General features: G+C 42.9%; 3 protein-coding genes across 3 annotated transcripts in view; 1 reads left to right on the top strand and 2 right to left on the bottom strand.

Annotated features, from left to right (window-relative positions):
* Nucleotides 1–6,150, bottom strand: part of pygb (phosphorylase, glycogen; brain) — a 109,008-nt gene extending 102,858 nt beyond the window's left edge. Inside the window, exon 1 of the mRNA XM_084322210.1 lies at nt 5,803–6,150. Coding sequence (XP_084178336.1) covers nt 5,803–6,045 — 243 coding nt within the window. The 5' untranslated portion in view covers nt 6,046–6,150. The remainder of the gene's footprint in view (nt 1–5,802) is intronic.
* A 216-nt stretch (nt 6,151–6,366) lies between these two features.
* On the top strand, nt 6,367–10,925 carry LOC311234848 (barrier-to-autointegration factor-like). The gene is made up of 4 exons (XM_084322092.1): nt 6,367–6,486; nt 6,614–6,702; nt 9,324–9,454; nt 10,768–10,925. The coding sequence occupies exons 3-4, from the start codon at nt 9,329–9,331 to the stop codon at nt 10,912–10,914; spliced, it is 273 nt and encodes a 90-aa protein (XP_084178218.1). The 5' UTR covers nt 6,367–6,486; nt 6,614–6,702; nt 9,324–9,328; the 3' UTR covers nt 10,915–10,925.
* A 121-nt stretch (nt 10,926–11,046) lies between these two features.
* The window catches only part of entpd6 (ectonucleoside triphosphate diphosphohydrolase 6), a 33,900-nt gene continuing 22,643 nt past the window's right edge, over nt 11,047–22,303 (bottom strand). The window contains exons 7-14 of the mRNA XM_084322091.1: nt 21,933–22,021; nt 21,111–21,190; nt 20,240–20,304; nt 19,480–19,581; nt 18,407–18,547; nt 16,963–17,019; nt 15,861–15,973; nt 11,047–13,048 (exon numbers count right to left, since the gene is read on the bottom strand). Of these exons, the coding sequence (XP_084178217.1) occupies nt 12,965–13,048; nt 15,861–15,973; nt 16,963–17,019; nt 18,407–18,547; nt 19,480–19,581; nt 20,240–20,304; nt 21,111–21,190; nt 21,933–22,021 (731 nt within the window). The 3' untranslated portion in view covers nt 11,047–12,964. The remainder of the gene's footprint in view (nt 13,049–15,860; nt 15,974–16,962; nt 17,020–18,406; nt 18,548–19,479; nt 19,582–20,239; nt 20,305–21,110; nt 21,191–21,932; nt 22,022–22,303) is intronic.

The following is a 22,303-nucleotide window of genomic DNA, read 5'->3' as shown; positions in this document are numbered from 1 at the left end:
CACATTTGGAGGCAACTGCTGCATTGCTATCACATATATTCTAGCAGCAGGGGTGTATACCTTCCCAAAAATCACTATGAAAGTTAGTCCCCCAAGATGGTAACGACCAACCCACTGGCTCACGGCCTAATTTAGATAAAGTCATTGAACAGTCTTATTTGTCATTAATAGAACATTCTAGAACATTTGTGATGTCACAGTATGATGTCATAATCAAACATTCTAGAACATTTGTGATGTCACAGTAGGGATGGGAATTGATAAGATTTTATCGATACGATTCCATTATAGATTCTGCTTATCGATCCGATTCTTTATCGATTCCCTTATCGATTCCTGATAAATGTATAATTTAAATAAATGAATTGGAAATGCAACAGAACTAAGCTGGTTAGAATAACAACATGCAACTTGACATTTCCGATTGTCATTTATTGTTGAGCCCCCACCAAAATGGTCGCAATTTCGAGCCCTTACAAATTTAGTGACTGCTCGGTGACACTCGTTCACCTTTTCCTGAGTCAGTTTACCCCCGCTGTGCTAGCGTGAAAGGATTTTCCTGATGTGCGCGATAACCACTAGCTGCAGCCTCAGTCTATTGTGATCATCTAAAATGGATGAAATGGGAAAATATTTATACAGTGAAAGCATTCGTTTTCATTTAGGTTTTAGTCAAGGAATCAAATAGTCTGCTATGGCTGCATGTGTAACACTAACGTTATTGTTTTCAAATGCGCAACTGTCAGAAAAACATGGCATCGATAAGAGGAATCAATAGTCACAGAGGCATGCGATTCCAGGAATCAGACAATTAGGAACCGGTTCCCAACCGGTTCCGGTTCTCGATTCCCATCCCTATGTCACAGTATGATGTCATAATCAAACATTCTAGAACATTTGTGTATCTATATTCAACAATACTCTCAGAAGAGCTCATTGTGCATCTTGAAACAGTGCTGAGCAGTACTGACCAGATAGACTAAACAACATAGATTGACGCCTGCATTTCTAGACCAGGGTGCCTTGCCTACCGTTTTGCTGTGGAAAGAGCCCGCAAGTTGATATTTACGGCTTTCAGGTGTGGAGGAATTTTTCTTTATCAATGAACGTACTACTCACGAGTAAGCAACTTTAACCAGTAGAGTGGACCGTCGGCCCTCATAAGGTTTATTCATCACATACAGTACATACACAAGACATAGTGAAATGAAGGTGGCCATGCCCGCTTCGATTGTGCAAAGTATCATTAAGTATCTCGAGGCTGGGGCCAGCATGGCCTCTTTTGGAAATCAAAATATGGTCACCCTACATTATGCTGGTCTTTTCTGGTATAACCACCATGCATTATGCTGGTCTTTTCTGGTATAACCACCATGCATTATGCTGGTCTTTGCTGGTTTAACCACCATGCATTATGCTGGTCTTTTCTGGTATAACCACCATGCATTATGCTGGTCTTTGCTGGTATAACCACCATGCATTATGCTGGTCTTTGCTGGTATAACCACCATGCATTATGCTGGTCTTTGCTGGTATAACCACCATGCATTATGCTGGTCTTTGCTGGTTTAACCACCATGCATTATACTGGTCTTTGCTGGTATAACCACCATGCACATTATGCTGGTCTTTGCTGGTTTAACCACCATGCATTATGCTGAGCATGCTGTTTTTGTCTAATGATCCATTAGGGCTGGGCGATATAACGATAACAATAAATATCGCGATATATTTTAATAATCGATATCGAATATCGAAATTAAAAAAAAATCGAAAAATCGTTTTTTTTTTTTTATATATATATATTTTTTTACCTGCAACAGGGCCGTTTTAAAACCAGAGACAGTGGACAGACTTGTCTTTCTTGCCTGCAACTTAAAGTAATGGCTTTGCTTGTCCAAATGACAATACTGACCAAATTCAGATTTCTTTTTCTCTTGTCCATTTATTTTGTTTGCTTTCTAATTTAAAATACATTTTGAAACCATCTGTACACAGTAGGCTATGTGTGCTAGCAGAACTAGACTCCAGTCACGAGTCACAGTGCACATGTGCGGTGGTTTGTCCACCAAAAAAGCGCCAAAAGATCGAAAATAAACTAGCAGAGCCAGAACTGTTCAACTCCTCTGGAGCCACAGCCAGCAGAGAAGCCGGTTTACTTTAGCTTTTAAACCAGCTGCAGCCTGAGAACTGGAGTGTGAGGGGATGTAACACTAAAGATGGCGGCAATGACAAAGAATTGCTGCAAAATAAACATACATCTGTTGTTAAATTTTTTTTTCTTCTTTTTTTTGTTTTTTTTTTTTTAAATTTTATACTTATAACAATTCGATAATTATCGATATCGAGAAATAAAATAAAATTATCATATCGTTATCGCGATATGATTTTTTTCCATATCGCCCAGCCCTATGATCCATGCATGACAAGACTCTGGAGTAAGTCTTTGTTGACAAGACCTGGCTTGAACACAACCCCTGGCCGAGATGGACAGTGTAGATATCTGTGGACTTAGAGAGGGGGGCTTATCACTGCAAGCACAGCTACAGATAGAGGCCTGTTTATAATGTCTGGGTAACAACTCTGTAGATACATCTGATTAGCACTAGTACTCAACAATAGTACTAATTCATATATGTTATACCCAGTTTAATCACCTGTACATTAGAATAGAATAGAATATAAATACTGTATATTCATCCCGAGGGAAATTTGGCTGGTCTTTGCTGTAATTGTATATTACCATTGTAGTATTGTACTATTGCACATTTGCACTAAATACTGTTATTTACACTCGGGTTGGATGCCAAACTTATTTTCGTTGTACTGCACTTGTGCAGCTGCATGATGACAATACATTTTTGGTCGAATCTAATCAATGTAACAAAGACATGACCGCTATGAAAGCCAGAGACAAAAAATGCTCTGAATTTCATAAAAGTCAGTCAAAGCTTACCAAAAGCACGAGCCGTGAACTCCAAGCCCACGTGACTGAACTCAAACTAGAAAGAAACAGACTAAGAAATGACGTAAACTCCATGATAAAAACTGCAAAAAAAAATGTCATCAATGACAAAACTGAGGAAAACAAAAATAAACCATGTGAACTTTGGAAATTACTCAATAATCAACTAGGCTGCAGTAAAAAACTTAAAACCAGGTTCTCAAACATAAACATAAAGACGGACAACACGCTCATCACAGACAAACTGGATGTAGCCAATTACTTAAACACTTTCTTCACAAACATAGCCACAACACTGGTAAACAAACTACCCTCCCACTCAGGGCAGTATGGGGTAGAACACATAGTAGCATACTACAAGAACCTAGGCGTCCACAAAGACGATTTCAAACTGGAAATGGTAACTACAGATGAGGTACTCAATAAACTGAGTGCCCTCCAACCGAACAAGGCCACTGGCCATGACAACATCCCCTCCAAATTCCTCAGAGACTCAGCAGCCGCCATCACCCCAGTCATCACACACATAATAAACCTCTCCATAAAACAGGGACACGTCCCCAAGGACTTCAAAATAGCGAGAGTAACACCCCTGCACAAAAAGGGCAGCAAATTAGACCCAGGCAACTACCGCTCTGTTTCTATCCTTACATCCATCTCGAAAGTCATGGAAAAAATAGTATACGAACAGGTCGAAAAGTACCTTACGGATAAAAATCTAATCTACGAATTCCAATCTGGCTTCAGAACATCCCACTCCACTGACACATGCCTTCTCTATTTGAACGACCACATCAAGCAAGAGGTGGACGCGGGCAAATACTGCGGCATGGTCATGCTAGACCTACAAAAGGCCTTCGACACTGTCAATCACACCATTCTGATTGACAAGCTAAAAGCAATTGGTTTTGATAGTTTATCAGTGAGCTGGATACAATCCTACCTGGAGGGGAGAGAACAGATGGTGGAGGTAAACGGTACCCTATCCCCCCCCCTCACAGTGAACTGTGGTGTTCCACAAGGAAGCATACTAGGACCACTACTGTTCCTAATTTATGCAAATGACATGTCGTCAGCTTGTGACTGCAACTTGTTCCTGTTTGCGGACGACTCAGCCCTGCTGGTCTCTGACAAGAACAAGTTACAGGTTGAAAAAACCCTCAGCTCGGAACTAGGCAAAATCTGCATATGGCTCGCCGACAACAAACTATCATTACACATCGGCAAAACAGAGTCCATTCTCTTCGGTTCAAATAACAAACTCAGCAAAACAGACGGCTTCTCAGTTACAGTGGGTGACAATATTGTCACAAGGAAAGATGAAATTACCTACCTGGGTTCCATCCTAGAGGCTAATCTTTCCTGTGACAAAATGGCATCCAATGTAATAAAAAAAGTCAATCAACGAACTCGATTCTTGTACCGGATCTCCTCCCTGGTAAACAAGAATACCCTGAAGACTCTGGCAGGAGCACTCATTCAAGGGTACTACGACTATGCTTGCACCTCATGGTACCAAAGCACCTCAAAGGCACTAAAAACCAAATTACAAACATCTCAAAACAAACTAGTCAGACTACTGCTTGACCTGACTCCTAGAACCCACCTCACCCCTGCACACTTTGCCAACCTAGGATGAATGAATGAATGAATGAATGAATGAAAACTTTATTTAACAGATTGCAGAATGGGTACAATACAGTACGGCTCAATACATACAATTGTTAAGGGGATGCAGACCTGAGAAAGACGTTTGTCTTGTTTCCATCAGGGTCCTTAGAGGATGGCTTAGAGTAGACGACAGAGTACAGCAACTTGCAATGGGCCTGGTCTACAAGATACACTACACGACCAAGGTACCCATGTACATGTCAAAATACTTCCCAAAGGTCAGTGAATACCACGATCACAACACCAGAGGGAGCTCCACAAATCATGTAAAACCCAGATTCGGCTCAAACAAGGGACTAAACACGTTTCGCAATTATGCCACAACAATGTGGAACGCCCTACCCAAAGCTGTAAAGGAATGTAAATCACTACCCACCTTCAAAAACACTCTCAAAGAACACCTACGGGAGACTGCAATTCAAAACTGGCCCCTACAAATGTCCTAACCCAGTTGTACAATAAAGACCAAGCATGGCTTTGTCAGTATTCCAATGTACAGCCCCACCCAACCCCACCCCACCTACCCAACCTCCTCCAATGTACAGTTTCTATGTCAAATGTATGTCAGTATTCCAATGTACAGTGTCCCCCCCCCCTACCCAACCCCCCCCCCCCCCCCCCCCCCCACCTCCAATGTACAGCCCCACCCCACCTACCCAACCTCCCCCAATGCACAGTTTCTATGTCAAATGTATATACTCTTCTTCTGGATTTTTTTAGTATCACAAACAGTACTGTATTTGAAAATCTGGTATGTCATAAATGTATAGATGTAGCAGTACTGTCTATCTGTATGTCATGTGTGTCATATGATGAATTGAAAATGGGGGACCCTGATGGAAACAAGACGAAAGTCTTTCTCAGGTCTGCATCCTCTTAACAATTGTATGTATTGAGCTGTACTGTACTGTACACATTCTGCAATCTGTTAATAAACTTTTCAATCAATCAATCAATCAATCAAAGACAACCATCACTTCCTGGATCAAATCATCTTCACGTTTCCTATTGATTGATTGATTGATTGAAAAGTTTATTAACAGATTGCAGAATGGGTACAGTACAGTTCAATACATACAATTGTTAAGGGGATGCAGACCAGAGAAAGACTTTCGTCTTGTTTACATCAGGGTCCCCCATTTTCAAATCATCTTCACGTCTCCTACCTTGGGATCCTTCTCGTAGTAGTACTGCTGCGTTCGGATCCAGCGCCCCACCAGGTGGTCCCGGACGGTGTGCGCCAGGGCGCAGTAGTAGTCCCGGGGGGTCGCCACATTGCGGTCCTTGACCAGCGTGAAATGCAGATGCCTGTTGAAGCTCTGCTTGATCTCGGCGACATCGCCCAGTCCTGCGATCCCTCGAACACTGATCTGCTTCCTCTTGTCCTGGTCACTCAGCGGCGTGGCCATGATGCTGCTGATCCCGAACAGAGGAAGGGGATTATGTTGGTTATAATGTTTTAGAGCTAAACCCTAAAAGGCTGTGACGGTGAGTGACACACACACACAGCGCTTTCTTCCTGGAGGTGAGTGACAGATGTTTGCAGTTGGGGGAACGGACCAATCAGATCGCGCAAACCGAACGCGGAAGTGCAACTCCGTTAGGGAAAATCAATATACAAGCGCCCTGGACACGCCCCGTTATTTCGGGCGGAGAGAGAGGGGGGCGGGAGCGCGGCTCGAGCCGGTCGCTTATTGGTCAACCAATCAGCGGAAATTCTATATGCGTCTTGACGTCGTCGGGACTCGACTAACTTTACGTCGACGCGGCTACATCTCGACTTCCGGCTTCGCGTTTGTAGCGAATGTTTTTAGGTTTTTATATCCTGCGTATGTCTCCAATTGTAACAGGTAACGATAAAGTAGTCTATATACACCTTCGCATCCTCGTCTTAATCGTCTAAATATTTACTTTACGTTATACTGCATTCTGTAATGTATGCTCGAATGTTTTTTTTGTTTACCTTTGCATGTGTAGTGGGAGATTTAGACTGTTTCGCGCCCATTGTTGAAACACGTGACTGTAACGCAGGTGCTGCAGACTCCAGAGCTCGTGTCGTCATTCAGGTAAATATCTTTTAATATCTTTCACCTGTTTAGTAAAGAGAAGAGAACGCTTCTTACGTCTATGGTCTGTAGCTTATAATAACCAGCTGACATTACTACAGGTTTTGATAGCTTATCAGTGAGCTGGATGCAATCCTACCTGGAGGGGAGAGAACAGATGGTAGAGGTAAACTGTACTCTACCCCCCCCCCCTCACAGTGAGCTGTGGTGTTCCACAAGGAAGCATACTAGGACCGCTACTCTTCCTAATTTATGCAAATGACATGTCGTCAGCCTGTGACTGCAACTTGTTCCTGTTTGCGGACGATTCAGCCCTGCTGGTCTCTGACAAGAACAAGTTGCAGGTTGAAAAAACCCTCAGCTCGTAACGAGGCAAAATCTGCATATGGCTCGCTGATAACAAACTATCATTACACATGGGCAAAACGGAGTCCATTCTCTTCGGTTCAAATAACAAACTCAGCAAGACCGACGGCTTCTCAGTTGCAGTGGGTGACAATATTGTCTCAACGAAAGACGAAATTACCTACCTGGGTTCCATCCTAGAGGCAAATCTTTCCTGTGACAAAATGGCATCCAATGTAATAAAAAAAGTCAACCAACGAACTAGATTCCTGTACCGGATCTCCTCTGGTAAACAAGAATACCCTGAAGACTCTGGCAGGAGCACTCATTCAAGGGTACTACGACTATGCGTGCACCTCATGGTACCAAAGCACCTCAAAGGCGCTTAAAACAAAATTACAAACATCACAAAACAAACTGGTCAGACTACTACTTGACCTTACCCCCAGAGCCCACCTCACCCCTGCCCACTTTGACAACCTAGGATGGCTTAGAGTAGACGACCGAGTACAGCAACTTGCAATGGGCCTGGTCTACAAGATACACTATACGACTAAGGTACCCATGTACATGTCAAAATACCTCCCAAAGGTCAGTGAATACCACAACCACTACACCAGAGGAAGCTCAACAAATCATGTTAAACCCGGATTCGGCTCAAACAAGGGACTAAATACGTTTCGCAATTATGCCACATCAATGTGGAACGCCCTACCCAAAGCTGTAAAGGAATGTGAATCCCTACCCACATTCAAAACCGCTCTTAAAGAGCACCTACGGGAGGCTGCAATTCGAAACTGGCCACCGTAAATGCCCAAAACCCCCACCACCTCCTAATAGACAGTCTCCTCCCCACCGCATGTATATTCCCTCCCTGCCGTATGTATATCTCTCTCCCACCCCCTCCTAATGTACAGTCCCCTCCCCATCATATGTATATACTCTGTCAGGATCTAGGGGTAACAGTACTGTATATTTGAATACCGTTTATGTCACAAATGTATCAGTACTAAATACCTATATGTCCCTATGCCATAAATGTCATGTATGTTGTGTATGTCATAAATGTCTATGAATTGAAAATGGGGACCCTGATGGAAACAAGACAAACGTCTTTCTCAGGTCTGCATCCCCTTAACAATTGTGTGTATTGAGCCGTACTGTATTGTACCCATTCTGCAATCTGTTAAATAAAGTTTTCATTCATTCTGATTCATTCAAAGTGAAAACGCAGGAAGCAAGACTTGTAACTCCCTACTAGCTACTTCCATCAACTCTACTAGCTGTGTCTGGTAGAGGAGTCTTATTTGATTGAGCAACAGATTTGCCATGTTTAGTGTCTTAGAAACATTTAACATTTTAAACACATTGGATATTTTGAAAAGGGTTCTTTTATATTTTGAATGCATACTGATGACGTATTTCACCTGTTTTTTTATTATTTAAAAAAAACAAAGGCTAAAGATTTGGCTAGTTTTTACATACAATTGAGAAAATATGAATTTACAATATTGAAATTGACATTCCTGATATTTAAGCAGTTTGTTGCTATTTGCACAAGTCATGACTTGAATGACGTGTGTAGTTTTCAGTGAGGAGGACTTCCTGCCCGTCTTCCCACCTTCGTACTGTATATCCAGCCTCTTTGGTGAAAATGCACACACCCTGAACAGAATTCATGTTATTCCAATAATCTTGGGACAGCTGAACATCAAATAAGGTGGCCTAACCAACCGGTTATCTCAACAAGGAGCCGTTTCTGGAGATGTTCCATTGACTATGAATGGGGCCTTTGTGGACATATTTGAGCTTAAACTTGCATACGGCTGACTGCTCTGCCAGAGGCGTTGTGCCAACATCCACTGTAACTCACTGGAGTGGAAAACAACTCGAGTGTCTGCAAAGTACGTCTTGTCATATTTGGGGCCAGTTCCACTGTTCCAGCATAAGTGGTTAATATCCCTGTTTGGGTATCCTGTGTCCTTTAGGAGGTTTGATGTTCACAACTCTAAAATGAACCCTCAGGCCATGTAGGATTAGTAGGATTTTCACCTTAAACTATTTTTTAATCTGAGAATACAGTAAAAAAGAGTTCTAACAACATCCCGATGACCATTGACTGGATGGATAAAACAAAGGTTTCAATAAACAAGCAGCTTGTCAAGCAGGTTGTGCTTTGTATGCCATTGGTGTACATGCTTGTGGCGGGCAAAATAACCTGGCTGGTATATACTTGTCTGTATAGTTGACAGTATACTCCCCTTTTCACTTTCCAGCAGCGATGTCGACCACCTCACAGAAACACAGGGACTTTGTGGCTGAGCCCATGGGTGAGAAGCCTGTGACGGCGCTGTCGGGGATCGGAGAGGTCTTGGGGAAGAAGCTCGAGGAGCAAGGATTTGACAAAGTGAGTTGATTTGAATGACACCACACATTTTGTACTGGGGATGGGCACGAGTAATGTCTTCCCAGATCCAGTACTCATGGATTACCTTAGTGCTTGAGTACTTGTTTAGGGAAATACATTTTGAGAAAGCATCTTAAAACGCATGGCAGCAGCTATGAGATTGTGTGGAGCCATACACACTACTGATTTTATTATGTCCGTCTGCGGACATAACGGTGCACAGCAATATACCTGATGCTTAATGCGTATGGTCAGTCGAAACAGTCGGTTACCATTTGGAATAATTACATTAACTCCACTCTGTCTGCAGCAGGTCTCTCCCCTCATGGAACGGCATGTCCATATCAAGTCTATGAACGCTATGCGAAGTGAAAGCTAGCTTTCAACGCAACAGTTTTGCGTACCTCTAATGCTCCACAGCTGATCAGTGTTGTCTTCCTGTGACAACAAACACTTCGTGAGATTCCTGTTTCAGTGGCATAAAAACTAGCACTTTTGGTACTCTGAAAACCCACTTGAATTCAGTTGAAACGGCAAGTAATTGATTACTCGCACTCATCCCTAACTTGTACTTTTGGGTTGTTCTAGTGATGCGCTGTGGAGACATCAGGCTTGTATTTAGCTCCTACCACCTCAATTTAGTCGTTATTCCAATCCCCTTCCTGGTCGTTTCACTGTCCTGTCTGACTGGGGAGGGTGTAGACTACCACATGCTGCCCTACAGTCAGTCTGGGGAGGGTGTAGACTACCACATGCTGCCCTACAGTTGGTCTGGGGAGGGTGTAGACTACCACATGCCCTACTGTCGGTCTGGGGAGGGTGTAGACTACCACATGCTACCCTACTGTCGGTCTGGGGAGGGTGTAGACTACCACATGCTGCCCTACTATCAGCAGGGTTCGCACAAGGTCCTTGAAGTGCTTGATTTTTCAGTCAAGGCCTGGAATTCCTTAAAGAAACACCACATTTTTGGGAAATTAGCTCATTTGCCATCTACCCTGGAGTTAGACAAGCAGATACACTCTTTTTTTTCTCTGTAGATGGCAAATAAGTAAGTTGGCATGTTCCTTCAAGTTACTTCTAAATGGATTGTTTTTGAGGATGAGATCAAAGTCTCGTTAGGTTGTCGACGGTTATATGGCCACAATCTGGCATCTGCCAGGCAACACATTGGAACCAACATTCTGTGTTTGAAGCTCAAACTCTGTGCTTTATGCTCGACTACCAATACATAAAGATGCTGCCACACTGTAAACGTTGAATCTTTTGTGTGAAAACTTACAAAACTAAAAAGGAGCCTCTACTTCTTTCAGGCCTATGTGGTTTTGGGCCAGTTCCTGCTGCTGAGGAAGGATGGAGAGCTGTTCATAGACTGGCTGAAGGACACCAGCGGGGCCAACGTCAGACAAGCGGGCGCCTGCTCCCAGTGCCTGAAGGAGTGGTGCGACGCCTTCCTATAAGTAGGGGGGGGGGGGGAACAAGTCTATACAGTGCAGTATCGCCACACTTCTGGTGGCAATATCGTATCGCAGACGCCCAAGTATAGACATTTATTTGCTGGAAGTGAAAAGAACAGACGTGTAGAACAGATGTATAATATATTTTTATTGCAGATGTTTACTGTTCCGTTGGAGACTTAATTTGCAGTTGGGAAAAGGGTAGCAATACTATCGTGACATGGTACCCTGGGGACTGGTGACTCCCTACTGTTCAAGCTAACATTTCCCCTCAAGCCCATGACTTTAACCTTTCGGTATAGAAATATACCAGCATGTTTACAATGATCTTCCCGCTTTAGAGCCTGTGGTACTGTGTCAAAGAAAATGGTATTTTAAACTAGAGGAACCTCTTAAAGTGCTTTATATATATTTTTTAAATGTAACTTGTAATGCAAAATATTTCTCAGATGGTTTAAATAAAGGATGAGGTAATGTTTTTGTGCTTTCTTTTTTTACTCTAATTGTACATTGATAACCCAATATTGTTTATTTAAATAACTGGTCATGCTTCCTCAGATTACATCGGTACCTAGATTAGTTAATACAAATGACATTCCTTAAAAAAGAGTACAAAAACAATCATACCTGCTGCCATATAAAATACAATGAATATAAGGATACAAATACATCTGGAGGTTGAGAACAAACTCATTTGGGCAAAAGTTGGCAATTGAAAACATAAGTACGATCGCTGAGGACATTATTCCCAGAGACGGATGTATTCCCAGCACGTGGAAACGAGGGCGGAGTCTGGCTGAAGTTACATTTCCAGCTTAAATGTCATTTCTACATCCAAGGCGCCCGTTCACACACATTGAAACTCCATTCACAACCTATTGTAAACTGATAGGGCCCAAAGCCACCTTTTTAATGGCAGTTGTAAATGTTCTCAAGCTAGCTTTTATGGGTAGTTATTTTCCCCATAAAGCTGGGGGTGTTGTAAATGTAGCTCGGAGCCCTATCTCGAGTCTAAAGACACTTGTGTTCAAATCTGAATGCAAGGTTTACATGTTAGGGATGGAGATGTCGGTAATATCAGGTATTGGGCCAATATCGTGCTAAAACAAGGCATCAGTATCTGAGAATTTCCTCCAATATGTATAATCAAAAGAGATTTAATTTTCTGCATTTTTGGCACAGAAGCATTTTAGACCTTCAATGGGTACATCTCAATGTCGTCATGGCTCTGATCTGTACTCAACCGACATTCAAGATGTAGTACTAGGCGTTGGTGCGCCCCATAGTGGAGCACGTCAACCATCTGGGGCTGGCTTTCATCATTCATAACTGAAGTGGTTCTTCGTTTTTCAAAACCTCTCACGGCTGTTATGAACACAACACTTGATTGTCTTGTGAACAAACAATGCTATAATGTTAATAGTTGTGTATACACGATTTGAGTTTAGCTAAGAACCACTTATGAATATGTTGGAACAATCTGCAGATGTTTTCATGGCTCAAGAAATACAATAAAGTCAGATAATGGAGCCAGTAAAATGAATAGCCTGGTTGGTGTGTGGTCTACATTTCATGACTAGCCTGGTGGGTGTGTTGATTTGATAAAAATCTGGTTGAGGTTTGATTTTCTCTCACGTTCGATCACTTAATCTTGCACAAGGGGTGTGACAATACTGTATATCATGATATGAAAGTGAATAATGACATTCACATCATTGCTTCTTAATTGACCTCAAACCCCACCCTCTTGATCCTCCCAATCACAGCTGTTCCTTACGGGAAGAAAAGAGGTCCAATTGCACCTTAATCATGAACGTCCGACTGCACAACCTTTCGACTGTTACAATTTATGATGATCATTAGCCTGAAACATTTCCATCACAAATGTAGTTTTCACAATTTCAATTTGTGACAAGTTACCATGTATCCAAAACATGTCCCGAGTGTTATTGTCACACCCCTGCTTTGCATTCCGCTTGGGTGAACGATCCAGTTTCACTGTGAACCTAAACCTAGTCCAATAATCCAGCCCTTCTGTGCAGTTGGATCCGCTTCACTGTGTCCGGAGTGACTCGATGTAGTGGAACGTGGCTCCTAGAGCCCAGCTGGTCTCCACCTCGTCGATGGTCCTCGCAAGCTGCAGCATGACGCACAGGAACCAGAGCAACATGAATATGAACAAGTAATGTCAAACAGTGACCTCTAGGCAACAGAATGATAACATGGTAGCTACGGTTTTTGAGGTGTGGGTTGGATTTCAGTGGGGATAGAGGGGTTGCTACTGCTGGCCACGCCTCAGACTCTACCAAGAGAGGTCTATTGACCAACATTGCCATAAGATTTCTCTTATGACAACCACCTTGGAAGGTCATAAGAGAAACTTGATGATAATTACACCCAGATTCACCAACGCGTGGAGAGGCTGTCTTGAGTGGCCAAAATGATCACAGCTGCGATGCCCACAATGAGATACGTCACTCATTGACAAACTTTAATGCGTGTTCCCGTTTACTTAATTTGCATACAGACACGCCTCCGGCAGCTCCTTATAATTCCTCCTGTGTAATTAATGAACACATTAGGCTTATATTAATATTCTAATGACTTGTTTTATTACAAGATCACAGATACTGCGCTGCCCTACAGTACACATCTTAGCGTGACATCTCCACAGAGTTGGCGTGAGCGGACCAGACTCCACAGTCGTTGCGCACCGGTGTGCCACAAAAGGGTGCTTGGCATGTTGGTTGACATCGACCTGCATTAAATGTAGTAAACTGCCATGAGAAATGTAGGAAATTTGTATGCGGTGGTAAGATTGACTGAAACCTCAAACGATTGTGGACATGCCGCACAGGTCCGCTCACGCCCGACTCTGGAGATGTCACGCTAAGATTACTGTACGTACTGTACTACTATAGGGCAGCGCAGTATCTGATCTAATAAAACAAGTCATTCGAATATAAGCCTACTGTTCATTCATTACGCAGGTAGACTATACAGTACGCGCGTGTGTGCTGAACAGGTGGCCAGGCAGCGTCTATTCTTTTACCAACGGATTTCCAGTTCTGCGATCTGATTGGCCACTGAGGTTTCTGGTGCGATCTGATTGGCCACTGACGTTTCTGGTCATGTGACATGTGCGCCCAATCGTGTGACGCGCCCATTTCCGCCTCGAACAGCAGCAAACTACCTAACGCCTAGTTTATCACTGGATAAGCTTAGGCGACTCTTTCGAAGTTGGTTAAGGTTAGAGTGGAATCAGGGCTGGTGTTCTATCGCCATGCTCTAAGACAAACTAACCTTAACCAACTTCGAAAGAGTGCCTAAGCTTAACCGGTGAAAGAAACGGCGTCACACGATTGGCACGACCAGAAACGTCAGTGGCCAATCAGAGCGCAGAACGCGGAACTGGAAATCCGTTGGTAAAAGTATTCAGGCGGCCAGGCAGGAGCGAACAAGACGGTATAAATATGTTAATACAGTCTATTCCACAGATATATCCACGCGATTAGCATTAGTTCTTATTTATTTATCCACTGTCATTTCAATGCCATAGAATGCCGTCTTCACCCGGATTGTGTAAGCCTAGGGTGCAGAGTTGACCATTTAAACAGCGCGATTGCTCACTGTTAATTGGATGGCAGGGTTCAATGTACATGATTGCTGTTCAAGTCCACCTGCAAGGTCAAGGTTTTATTTGTCACACGCAACATCATACTGGTAAGATGAGCAGTGGAATGTTTATCCACTGGCTCTTGCAATATATACAATAATCAAATGTCAAACTATAAATAAGAACAACAATAAATAATAACATTTATCCGATTTTATTTATTCAGTCATTTGCAGTGTTTGTGTAGTGCTATTATTTATTTTTCCGACATCCATGAACTGGTTCTTTTAAGATGAGCGGACTAGTGATGACATAATCAAGAGACAAATCCTGGAGCTGCTCCATAGACCACGAATAGTGGAACGGCTCCCAGGACACTATAACCATGGTGATTTTCCTGGGACACTATGACGGTAACCATGGTGATTTAACTCCCAGGACACTAGGACTATAACCATGGTGATTTTCCTGGGACACCATGATGGTAACCATGGTGATTTTCCTGGGACACTATGATGGTAACCATGGTGATTTAACTCAGGACACTGACGGTAACCATGGTGATTTAACTCTCAGGACACTGACAGTAACCATGGTGATTTTCCTGGGAGACTGATGGTAACCATGGTGATTTAACTCTCAGGACACTGACAGTAACCATGGTGATTTCACTGGGATGTGAACCTTTTCTGATTCAGAGCTGTAAGTCCTACGTTGTTTATTTATTTATAATTGTTGTTTTGTTTTTAGTTGCACTCATATTTAGTTATTTAATTGTAACTATGCTTACGATGTGTCAGAATTGTTTTATGTGTAGTGCGTTCATCTCTATGTTGCTATGTTTTACTTCTGTGAAGCACTTTGTGATTTTATCTGAGAAAGGTGCTATACAAAATAAAGTTTACTTACATTTAAATAAAACTAATTTGGATGTAAATGTCTAGGACCAACTCCAAGAAAGTGTAACTTGATCACATCACAGACTTGAGTGTTGATGCTCTGGTGTCCAGCTCAGGGAGACAGTCTAAAAACTGACCCAGGATCATTTGAAGAGCACAATTATAGTGCTTTTTCCTTATTTTTTACTCTTCCTAATGATAGTATTCCATGACATCGTCGCAGACATCTTGCAATGGTGAAGAGGGTAGAGACCACCTCATTAACATTAGGATCTTGCTCTATAAACTCATCTTCTCCATTCATTTCAGGGACCCAATGTCCCTTGCATTTCTGTTGCCCTGAGAGGCCCCATTAACTTCTACTCAAGAATAGTCAATATTGAATTAAATTCAAGTAAGCATATGTATATATAATTTATTCCCTTCTCTCTCACCTTAAATACTTTGTCTTTGGGGAAGCCGAGCTCTTGCAGCAGGACAGATATGTAGGTGAGATCCAGACAGAGGAACGGATTCTTGTCAGGAGTGACGGTCATTCCATTGCACACTGGGATAAAATATAAAACCGTAACATGAGGATACAATAGATTTAAACAATAGACTTAAACGTGCTTTTGGGTTAGCTGGTTCTTTGTTCTATTCGCTGGAGGACATTTTTATTTCTAGCTACTTACTACTTTGGGTTATTTACTGGGCATGGTCAATTTGCTCTACTACAGTTATAAATATTCTTATAACCCAACACTGACTATTATGTAAGGGATAATGTATAGCTACGAGGTCATTGTCGCAAAATAATTGACAGAGTTTAAAATACCGAGGCACCTCGCCGAGGTGTTTTAAACGTCAGTGAAGGTCAATTATTTTGCGACAATGACAGAGTATAGGCTATACATTATCCCGCTTATTACATGGCTAACTTACTAACAATATACCTAATTCATTTTACACCATCGACAAGACGAGATCAAATGCAGATGCAGTTCTGTTCTGTCGCTCCCGCTGTCATCGCCGGGGCGGCAGCCGGCAGGTCTGTGGTCTGATTGCACTGATGACAGTGGGCTTGATTGCTACAGCTGCGCACAGCGGTCATTATTGTTCGGCAGAGGTCCGTTATCAAGTAATAACGGACCTCTGACGAGCGCTATTGACCAATCACAAGCAAGCATTTCGGCGAATGTGAAAACGCCATGTAATAAATGGTTGTTATTATGATTCTTATAAATAACTGTATATTTAGACTGTAGTGCTAACTATACAAGACTATTTTCAACATTCTATTTTTCAGTGGATTAGACTAGAGGGTTTAGGATTCAAACGTTACTTCCAGAAAATAATTAGAGGACCCATTTCAATCTTCCCAAGACCCATACTTTAAATAACACTGATCTACAAGGTGCCTCCAAAAATAGGCATGTAACCGTTTGTGTTCTGACTTATGATTGAAAAATACAGATAATATAATGTCTTTCAAAACATCCCAGCCACTGAGTTCTTGCAGTACAGCAGATCCACCACACGATGGCACCATCTCACCTCTTTTGGCAGCATCTATGTAGTCAAGGACCTGAACGGTGCCTCCCTTTTTCTCATCTGAAGAGAGAAGAGGTTAAAGTAATAAGCAACCAAAAGTAACGAGCGTCATTTTGATAAGTCATCATATTTTCCGTAGGCACAGCATATACAGTATGTATCAGACCTGTGGTTTTGAAAAGCAAATAAATAACATGTTGGTTCACTGCAGAACCACAGCAGATTTAGTGGAAACACTAAACATAAATCATCTTTTTTCAGGATTCATTATTATTAGACATAACGGCCCAATCCACTTTTAAAGGTCCCATGCATTGCTACTCCTTGCACTATTTGGGCAACTTTACACAATTCCTGTGAGTCTATGGAACACATCTGTAAAGTATTTTTTTCGAAAAAATGCATTGTTTTATATTTTTAATCAAGTACTCAAAAGCTAAATTTTCAAGATTCAAGATTTCAAGCAGTTTTGGCTGGGCTCCGCCCATAAGCGCTTTTGACAGTCACCCACAGTCTGCGACTGGCTGGAAGACAGAGAGAGAGAGAGGGAGAGAGACACGGAGCATAAAGTTATCTCTCCACTGCTTCCCCGTGTGCTGTCCAGGTTGTGTGTGCCACTGCTTCCCCATGCGCGGTTTGTTTCCCCGACAGAAGCTACTGTGTGTCTCTCTGTGTGTCTCTCTCTCTCTCTCTCTCTCTCTCTCTCCATCTCTCTCTATCTCTCTCCCCCTCTCTCCCTCTCGCTCGTTCTCTGCCTCTCTGTTTGAGGAAGTGAAGGTATTTCCACTCGCTCTGCTGTCGCTGTCAACCATAGAGGGGGTGTTAGTTATGCAAATCAGTGCCATATTCACGTCAGCAAAACAGTCAAATCAGAATGGCTTAGTTGAGTGAGGGAAGATCTTGTGAACTCGAGACTAGACTGATGAGTCAATATGATAATTAGAGACACAGACCACATTGATATAATCCCCCATTGCTAGGAAACAATGCTAAACACAGGAAAAGGCCAAAACATAAATACAAGATTCTGGTCTCAGTCCTCTACTACAGTATTTGGTGCCGTTGTGTGTTCTACTCTTAAGTCTTAACCCTTTGTGGTGTGAGGTTGTTCCAAATGTTTTCCACAGAATTCCACCTTAACCCTTTCACTACCACACTACAGACGGTTAACCTTTCACTACCACACTACAGAAGGTTAACCTTTCACTACCACACTACAGACGGTTAACAGTCTGTAGTGTGGTAGTGAAAGGGTTAACCTTCTGTAGTGTGGTAGTGAAAGGGTTAACCCTTTGTTGTGTAGCAGTGAAAGGGTTAACCATTTGGTAGTGTGGCAGTGAAAGGGTTCAGTTCTAGTCTGGTCGCTGACACACCTCAAAGGGTTAAGATCCCTGAAGGATGATGATCACTCAACCAAACTGTCCCGAGATGAAGAGTAGATTCCTACCTATGATTCCCAGATCCACTGCTCTGTCATAGTAATATGAAAAGGCGTAGAAGTCCAGGTCAGTGGCCTCTCCTGCTTTCTTCACCTTCTTATAAAGAGCCTTCTCCACCTTGTTCAGGCACGACTCGTAAAGGGGCTCCCCTGCAACACGGAACAACAGCGCTACAGTTCCATGGAAATAACATACAGGAATTCTTAAATTTGGGTAGCATTCCCCTTTAACACTTTGAGTGCCAGCGACGAGATTTCTCGTTAGTTCATGCCGACTGTCGAGTGCCAACGACGAGAGATCTCGTTTTTTTTTATTAGCGATTTCCATTCATATTTCATCAATCTAGCCTCACGTTACCACTGCAAACTCTCTCTGAGCTCCATTGGGAAAATACAACGGGATTCATTGGCATTCAACAGGGTTCCGGGGGAACCGGACCCATGGCACGGAAAGTGTTAAAAAAGGATAACAATTAGGGGTGTAACGATGCGACCTCACAACGATTAATTCCGATTCCGATTATTCAGGCAACGATTCAATGCATCATGAAATCTCTTCATTTGACCACGATTAGATTAAATACATTTTCAATAAATTTTCTATCAGTTAATTCCCCAAAACATTTTGAATACACAAATGTGGCTGGGGGAACTGATTCACTCAGCATGAATGGACTATAGGTCAATAAAAACAATAAAAAAAAAACATTAAAAAAATTATAACATTTCTTTTCTCGATTAATTTAGATTATAATCAATTCTAACATATTCAAATCGATGCATCGATTCTAACACATTAGAATCTATGCATTTCGATTAATCAATGCATCGTTACACCCCTAATAACAATATCATAATAACATAACATGTTTGATTGACATGGCTATATTTCAGATCGGGGTGGTGCCCTAAGTGACCACTATTGACCATATTCACACGGCGGCCCTTTTGCTCTTATGTCGTGCTTCCCAGGAATCCCAACCCGGCTCGAGCATGACGTAAGAGCAAAATGGCACCCGGAATCCCAACCTGAGCTTGACATAAGCTAGTGTCGGGAGGAGAGAGATCTTCATTTACTTTACCTGCCTTCTGCCCTTTCACAGTATAAACCACTTCTGCATGCTCCCATTGGCCGCTGTATTCTGGAGCCATGCAGGGACTGACCAGCTCAGTGCCTCCCCCTACTGTTCAAAACACATAATTAAAAACAATCATAAATTCAACATCACTGAATTTCAGGCCAGCTGACAGCTACAGTATAAACAATACAATTCAATTAAAATAAAAAAGGGAGGGGGGATTATTCAGTTCTAAATTCTGTCTGGTTCCTAACGTGCTTGTGAGCATTACGAGTATAACACGTTAAGATGCCACTGTCCTCAAAATGTCCCCATTAACCTCCCAGAGAAACATAGCAGGAGGACGACTTGAGAATTACTACATTATACAATGTATGGTAAACAAAATAAATCTGATTAGAATTCAAAACTATATACAATGTAAATCCTCCCTGGTAGAGATATATATATATATATATATATGAGAGAGAGAGAGCGAGAGAGAGAGAGAGAGAGAGAGAGAGAGAGAGAGAGAGAGAGAGAGAGAGAGAGAGAGAGAGAGAGAGAGAGAGAACGAACTGCGGACACTGATGGTGGTGGTTCTTAAAGCCTAGGGCATCAGCCAAATCACAGCAACAGCTGGCAGGCAAGGAATTAATCTTGGTCTGCGTTATTAGAGGATTAGATAATGGCTTATTTATCGGGGTGGGGAGGGTCTTTAAAAAAGGCAAAGATGAAAGCAAATTGAAAGAAAGAAAGAAAGAAAGAATAAAAAACGACATACAAGGCTGTCCTTCGATTCCTCCCAAGATCGCTAGTCTTGCTGACATCAAGCCCAGTCCAAGGTAGCTGTGCAAGAGACGGAGAGAGAGAGAGAGAGAGAGAGAGAGAGAGAGAGTCAAATAGGGTACAAGGAGGAGTTAAAAAGGCAATCATGGGTTCAGAATAACTGCACTTGCAACATGCAGACAAAATAAACCCTGACAAAAGGACACAGAACTGCTTCAGGAATGCTTACCAGGGCCTTTAAAAATGCTTACCAGGTGTACTTCATTTGGTTAGAACATTTTCACACACCACACACACACACACACACACACACACACACACACACACACACACACACACACACACACACACACACACACACACACACACACACACACACACACACACACACACACACACACACACACACACACACACACACACACACACACACACACACACACACACACACACACACACACACACACACACACACACACACACACACACACACACACACACACACACACACACACACACACACACACACACACACACAGGTTCAGTCAACACACAGCATTACAGTAATTTTTACTGGGAATCATTCAGGCTACTTTCTCCAGCTCTCAATACTGAGAATTGCAAATAGAGCAGCCAGTAGAGCCCGAAGGCCTGTTGTTGACAGTATAACAGCAGTACCTGTGTGAGTAGAGTGTGTGGGTGTTGTTGACAGTATAGCAGCAGTACCTGTGAGTAGAGTGTGTGGGTGTTGTTGACAGTATAACAGCAGTACCTGTGTGAGTAGAGTGTGTGGGTGTTGTTGACAGTATAGCAGCAGTACCTGTGAGTAGAGTGTGTGGGTGTTGTTGACAGTATAGCAGCAGTACCTGTGTGAGTAGAGTGTGTGGGTGTTGTTGAACATCTGGAAGGAAGTGATGTAGTCGATGGGGGAGGTCTGGATGGTCTTCTGGAGAGAAACCGTAACAAGAGAGTGATTCAGCATCTCGACAAAAACTGAGATAGACGAGATGAAGCTGGTTTCGCTGTGGGTCAGATGTTGTATTTGGAAGAGCATCGGACCCACAGTGAGACCAGCTTTATCTCGTCTATCTCAGTTTTTGTCGCGTCGTAGCCCTTTTCAAATTCCTGGGTAGAGGCTTTATACAATAGACTTCTACCCCCACGCCGGACTTCAAACTGACCAAAAAGGATCTGCATTAGATGAAAGTACATGTGGGAGCGGGGGGGCAGATCCCCTCGCAATCTGCAAACCAATTTCACCCCTAAGGCGTGAAGGGCTCGTCGGGGAAAAGAGTTTAAAGTCTTTGAAAAGCAGTGTAATGACATGGTAAATTGGTCCTCAATCCCTCGTATACGAGGCCTGACCTAGTTAAGGAACAAGACCCCCCCCCCACCACCATCTCTCCATCAGCCTCCCTCCCTTCTCCAAACTGATGTCCGACAGCGTTTATTTACCAGCCCTCTGGGATTAGCGTGGCATTTGCGGATTAAGCCTCTAAGATGGGAGTCCATCCTGGTAGTTTCTGCTGCTTTAGAGAACAGATCTGGCTTCGTTAAGAGGGGGGCGGGGCGGGTGAGCTTTGTGAAGGCAGGTGTGTGTGTGTGTGTGTGTGTGTGTGTGTGTGTGTGTGTGTGTGTGTGTGTGTGTGTGTGTGTGTGTGTGTGATCCATCCCTCGGTCCTCCTTACCTCATCCTGAGGGGAGAAGGTGATCTGGGTGGAGCCGCCTCCTAAATCTAACATACCCACAGTGGGCGTGTCAGCACCATGGAGACCACCTGCAGAGAGAGAGAAATGAGTGTGAGGAGAAAGGGGAGAGAGAGAGTGAGTGAGAGAGACAGAGAGAGAGAGGAGGGGGGTGCAGTACCAGTGAACAAGGAGAAGGCTATGGGCAGTGACAGCAGCTACACTAATCCAATAACAGGTAATCAAGATTTCTTGTCCAGATTAATCTCTTTCTTTCTTTTTTTCAAAACACTGGTGTTCTGTTGCTGCCCCCCCCCCCCCCCCCCCATCTCCCCCCAGCAGAAATAAGCCTGTTTTGAACATTAAGCTTCAGG

The sequence above is a fragment of the Notolepis coatsorum genome (assembly GCF_963971535.1).
Source record: "Notolepis coatsorum genome assembly, chromosome: 9".
NCBI classification, from domain to species: Eukaryota; Metazoa; Chordata; class Actinopteri; order Aulopiformes; family Paralepididae; genus Notolepis; species Notolepis coatsorum.
Note: the sequence above shows the minus strand (reverse complement) of the source record. Positions and strands in the feature narration are given on the sequence as shown.

Coding starts and splice junctions, on each gene's coding strand:
- LOC311234848 (XM_084322092.1), top strand. CDS start 9,329: ATGTCGACCACCTCACAGAAACACAGGGACTTTGTGGCTGAGCCCATG. Junction 9,455..10,767: donor AGGAGCAAGGATTTGACAAA/GTGAGTTGATTT, acceptor TACTTCTTTCAG/GCCTATGTGGTTTTGGGCCA.